We start from the raw sequence: 5756 nt of genomic DNA on the forward strand, positions 1-5756 counted from the left end.
AAATACAAGAAAATCCTCCTTATGTAAAACCTTGGATTTTCAATGTAACCAACATCTTCAGCTATTTAGATAACCGTGTGGAGTTAGTGTACAATATTTGCCTCTTTAAAGTGTAAAGGAGCATCCATTTTAATGTTCAAGTTAAGTACAAGAGCTTTAGAAGTTTACTGAAGTTCATTTCTTTTGTAAATGTATTTAAAAAAAATAGGTCAGAGCAGCAGACCCCCCCCCCCCCCCACACACACACACAGAAACTATGGACTTTGTGTCTTTCTTGTGACATTTCTCAAGCATCAAGGTTCAGCCAACACAAAGATTGTACTCGTCATGTCAGGTCACTTCTTCCCGTTGGAAGTGATTAAATCCTGATTAGCCATGATTCACTCATCCTCCGGAGGTATAAAAGCCTCTGCCTCGCTGACAGGAGGCACCGTTTGGTCAAAGAACCCCAGGAGTTAAGGTACGTCTCTGCCTGCTTCTCTCTGTGTTTTCTTCTACTTTGTTTGGCTGTAAACCAAAATATACTGTTTGTAATTTTGAGGAAACCTCATTTTACTTTTACATTACATTATTTATTGCGCTCTCTGTATCTTTACGTGTTGTCTGACTAATTCATTGACTTTCTCCAGGTTGGTCTCGCTCATCTGCAGCCATGAAATTCTCCCTCGTCGCCGCTCTTGTTGTTGTGCTGGCTGTTGCCCATGGTAAGACAGAATTTTGCTGATTTTTAAAACAAGTTTCAAGTTAAGAATTTTATTTTTAAGATGACATATTGCCTGCAAAATGTCTAAACTTGGGAATACCTGCTTCAAAACCTTTTTCCTTTGACATTTCAACTACTAAAAACTGCTTTGATTGGACTTTAAAAACTGTAATTTAGAAAACACAGACATAAGCATTTCATATTCATTTTCTTAACAAGAAATCCTGCAGTGGGTGAGTTTAAATAAAACGTAGAGTATTTAGCTAAACATCAGTGAACGTGTGTCTGCAGGCTCTGAGGCCGGAGCCCTGGTGAAGCGTGACGTCCAGGCTGATGTGGACAGAATCACCAAGCTCATCAACGACATGTCCGCCAGCCTCACCACCGCCACCCAGGACATGGTGGAGAAGGTGAAGGCTCTGGAGGTGACCAACACTGCCCAGTAAGTAACAGAGAAAACCACCTTTTTACTACAACCTATGTTCCAAAACGGTCAAGACTCTTTGTTAAATGTAATTTAAACATAATGTGTTAATTTTCAAGCCCTTTTTGGCTTATTTTTAATCGAAAACACTACGAAGAAAATATATTTCATGTTCAAACTGATGTTTTTTTTGCTCTAATTCTGAATTTTATGCATGCACATTTTATTTACATTTCACATCTGAGAAAAACTTGCTTTACAAATGATAAATGTTTCACTTTTTAGTTACTTTTGAGGACAAAAAAGTCATAATTATAAAGGCAGGTTACTGTTAAAGCATAAGAGTAAAGGCTAAATACTTGTTTGAATAGTAAATGGTTTGTAATTGAGATTAAACCCTCATAACTGTGCCCTAAAACCTGCAGTGAATACATGCATAAATACAGACAGTAATATCCCGTATGACCCGCGGTAGTGATTAGTAGACAGGACAGATTTTACTCATGACTCACTGTAATTAAATTTCAGACAGTTTTACTTCATTCTCCTTTATTAAGATAAAAATCAGAGCCAGCAACAGTGATTAACACAACATTGTCACTTCCTCTACCCCCCTCAGGACTTACATGGAGGACAGCAAGGCCCAGATCCAGCCCTTTGTTGGGAAGGTCCAGGCTGAGGCTGCCAAGCTGCAGGAGCAGCTCAAGCCTTACATCACCGACATCGAGAGTCAGATGAAGCCTCTGACCGACAACTTCAACGCTCAGGTCAGGCCTCTGGCCGAAAACTTCCAAGGCCAGGTCCAGCCTCTGACCGACATGATGGAGAAGTTCTTCCAGCAGGTCATGGACAAGACAAAGGCCCTGATGCCCCCCCAGTAAAGCCTGCTGATGGTTCGTTCCAGCTGCAGTAGCACCGAAGCCATCTAGTGCTCACGTTTGGCTCTGTCCAAAATGCTTCACTGGTGTTTGTGTGTCAAACTCCTCTGTCTCTGAGTTACCTGAGATGTAATGCTTGAATGTCATCAATAAAGGGGTTTGAAAGTCACCATTCGAGCTGATTTAATCTTTATTTTGACGTATGTGTGCAGAGCTGTTTTATATTTGCATTCTAAGCACAGAGGTTAATCAATGAAAAGCAAAAGGTCGAGTAATAAAGTAGAAATGAAATAAATTGTATCAGATTTTGATGAGAGTTACTCATAGAGTGGAAATCGATACCAGCTTTACCTCTAACCTCTGGGTCGTCAATGTTTTCCATCATTTATGGGTCAATAATCTGAAGCAGGCTGTCAAACAGGTTAGAGACCGGCTTCCAGCTGATGGGATCGACTCATATTCATGGACGTATCAACTTTAGCCTGATAATTAACCTAATGCACGATCAGAATGATAACTAGAAGTAATGTGAGAGTGTGTCAAAGCTCAACAGGTCTTTCTTTAACTATTTTAATTACCCATCCATTATCTATACGGCTTATCCTGTTCAGGGTCGCGGGGGGCTGGAGCCGATCCCAGCTGTCATTGGCCGAGAGGCTCGGTACAACCTGGACTGATCGCCAGGGCTGACACATAGAGACAGACAACCTTTCACGCTCACATTCACACCACGGGAAATTCTAGAGTCACCAGTTAAACTAATAAGAATGCCTTTGGATTGTGGGAGGAAGCCGGGGAGTGGGGAACCCACACGCTCACTCCACACAGAAAGGCCTGAACTGGGATTCGAAATAGGGACCTTCTAGCTGTGAGGTGACAGTGCTAACCGCTGCAGCACCGTGCAGCCCTATTTTTATCACGCCAAAGGACAATAAAATTGGCTGCACAAGTGGGTGAAAAAATAACAAGATTAGAAACGGATGCATTTAAATGTTTAATTTACGATTTGGACACAGCAGCTTAAACAAGTCAACCAGTGCATCACAAATACCTAAAAATACAGTCGCTCAGAACAACAGCCTTTCTGAAATATACAGAATGAGCAAATTACTTTGCTTTTAAAATAATTTGAAGGTAGATCCTGGGCTTATTTCTTTTCACAAATGGCCTCACAGCACGTGTGTGTTTCTTACCAGTCAGATTCCACCTGGTTCTGTTCGCTGCTGTCTCATCCAGGCAGAAGAAACCCTGCAGACATTTTAAGGGAAACTGAAAACATTATCTGGCAATTGGAAAAAGTAAACCGCTCTAAAACCACACAAGATGCTTAGTTAAAGATCTGCAATCAATTTCAAACACACAGTTTTAAAGCACATTTTCCATAAATAAACTAAACTAAAAGTAATGGTAAAAGAATGCATTATGCAGTAAAGAAATGACGTGTCTCTCAGTCCTGTCGGAGCTGTTGTTAGAGGTTAAAAAGACGACTGCTAAAGAACTATTCCTTCAAACATTTTCAGCCAATTTTCATCCAGAATTGTGCCTCTTCCCCACGGAGAGTAATGTAGATTTGACCCAGTTCAGCCTGCAGTGCACAATAGTAGGACATCGGGTAGTAATTACTGCTCTTATTCCTTGAACGGCGAAAGAAGCACTCTTTTATAATCCAACGAGCCAACAGGAAATGAAATGTTGGCGTCAGATTTTTTTTTTAGGGAAATGCGGCAGGTATGGCTCGAGGTCCCGCTTGTGTCTCAAAGCAGAGAGGGAGACAATGACTTGTTGTCAGTTTAACCACAAAACAACAAAATCACTAGTCTTCCACGCTGCCATGGACTCTGAACCAGACAGTAAGCGCTTTAAAATGTACCTCTATGTTGCAGCTGAGCAGCATTTGTCTTAAATGTGTTCTTAAACTACATAAAGAAGGATTTTATAACTACACACGAACCTGCAAACACTTAAATAAAATGCATATTAGTTAATCCTCTACATAAAATGCATATTGGTTAAACAACAGCGTTATTCTCTCCTGTCTTAATCTGTCCCTGCTTCCAGTCCTGTTGCCAAGCTACCAGCCGTACTCAAGATGGCCTCCTTGAGCTAATGTATGATCCAAATCCTCCCGTGAAGACGAGGGAGGGCTTGAAGGAGCTTTTGCGTGTCTCTCCTTTAGAGCCAAACTCTCCTCAACACTTATCCCTCCGGGTTGAAGGCCGGGGCCCTGCGTGTCGCGGCGGAACAGGCCGTCCCGAGTGGCCTTCTCCTTGTGCGCGTGCAGATTAAATGAATGTGTTGGCAGCCTGTCAAGAAACAATCTGTAAAAGTGCTTGAAAGAGACGCACTTAAAGACAAGTTCCCCTGCGGCGGTTATTATTCCAATTACTGCAATAATCTCTGTACGACTACTTTATTATCCGTCCTGTAGCGTTTCTTATTTCTGCAAAACAAGAATCATAAACTCATCAGCTTTTATCTGTATGTGTGTCTTGTGTGTGTATCTGTATATGCTCTGTGTTACCAGAAACTCAACATGCAGGCTTCTACCTTGACACATGGGACCAACAGTTTTGTGTGTTTCACATCCAGATGTTCCCCGAGGAAGGAGGGTCAGAGGTCGCTGTCAGGGTTTATCAACCAGGACGAACTGTGCGATCCAAGGCTCGGTACACCAGGTAACAAACCAGCCTGCTGGAACAGACAGAAAAAACACACACTGAGAAGCTGTTCAGTTTGTATGTACTGACATCAGTGTTTATCAGTTCAGTGTCAGTTTGATTTGGCTGTCAGTGAAGTAGGTGACGGTTGTCTTTTATTACGACTGTCTTATTTGATTTTGATGGGGAAATGTTTTCTGATTAAAGGCAGTGGTCTTATGAAGCATTTGATGAAGTTGCACGACAGAATAATGTGAATCAATGCAGTAAAAATGGAGCTGCAACAAGTAGTTGATTAAAGGAAAATGAATCTGCAGCCATTTTTTATGAGCGATTAATAATTTAATTGAGGATTCCAACTTGTCAGAACTGAGAATTTGCTGCTTTTCTTGGTCTTCCATTTTACTAAATTGAATATTCTGGGGTTTTAATTTGTTGGTTTGACAAAATTACGACTTTCAAAGACAACACCAGGTCCTCTAGAAAACTCTTTTTACAATTTCCAGGCTTCTAAAAATGTTTAAACAGAATTACCCAGAATTCAGTCGAGAATATAATCCGCAGATTAATCGATAATTGAAGTTAGTTGTTTCCCTGACAGCAGTGTGCAAGATACATGGTGTTATATAAACATAATTAAAAGATATGAACACACATGAAGCTATTAACTGATCAGAAGAAGCTGCATAAGAACACATAATTTTGTATTTTCCTCCTGAGCTCAGCTAAAAACTGCTGCATCAATTTAACATTCCCTCCACATACATGTACTTGACTCGATTCCACATTAGCAATAAAGTCTACACATTCCAGGTAAGGTCTTTCACAGCGTCAATAATGATCAATAATGTAACATTAATAATAATGTTTTGGACATCTGAAGTCAGCTTTAAAGGGGAGACGTGCAGTCAGTCGTTCCTCTCTGGCTCTCTGCCATTGTGTTAATGCTTCAGCTGGACATACAGTCTGTTACAGTGATGGACAGATTATACTGATGGACACTTTTACAGTGAACAAATTACACTGACAGCTCGTAAAAAGGAGAATCTGAGTCCTGACCGTGGCTGCAGAGGGTGATGTGAGTATTTACTGAA

At 40.9% G+C, this 5756-nt stretch overlaps 1 protein-coding gene across 1 annotated transcript; it reads left to right on the plus strand.

The window, feature by feature from the left end:
- Window positions 1-437: 437 nt before the first annotated feature.
- Window positions 438-2155, plus strand: LOC138584709 (type-4 ice-structuring protein LS-12-like). Its single transcript, XM_069657008.1, has 4 exons — window positions 438-460; window positions 630-704; window positions 995-1145; window positions 1747-2155. Exons 2-4 carry the CDS (start codon window positions 653-655, stop codon window positions 2006-2008), a joined length of 465 nt encoding a protein of 154 aa, XP_069513109.1. The 5' UTR covers window positions 438-460; window positions 630-652; the 3' UTR covers window positions 2009-2155.
- Window positions 2156-5756: the final 3601 nt, after the last annotated feature.

Source organism: Semicossyphus pulcher, unplaced genomic scaffold (genome assembly GCF_022749685.1).
Source record: "Semicossyphus pulcher isolate SPU_LCO1_2020_fin unplaced genomic scaffold, fSemPul1.0.p SCAF_9, whole genome shotgun sequence".
Lineage (NCBI taxonomy): Eukaryota > Metazoa > Chordata > Actinopteri > Labriformes > Labridae > Semicossyphus > Semicossyphus pulcher.

Coding starts and splice junctions, on each gene's coding strand:
- LOC138584709 (XM_069657008.1), top strand. CDS start 653: ATGAAATTCTCCCTCGTCGCCGCTCTTGTTGTTGTGCTGGCTGTTGCC. Junction 705..994: donor TGTGCTGGCTGTTGCCCATG/GTAAGACAGAAT, acceptor GTGTGTCTGCAG/GCTCTGAGGCCGGAGCCCTG. Junction 1,146..1,746: donor GAGGTGACCAACACTGCCCA/GTAAGTAACAGA, acceptor TACCCCCCTCAG/GACTTACATGGAGGACAGCA.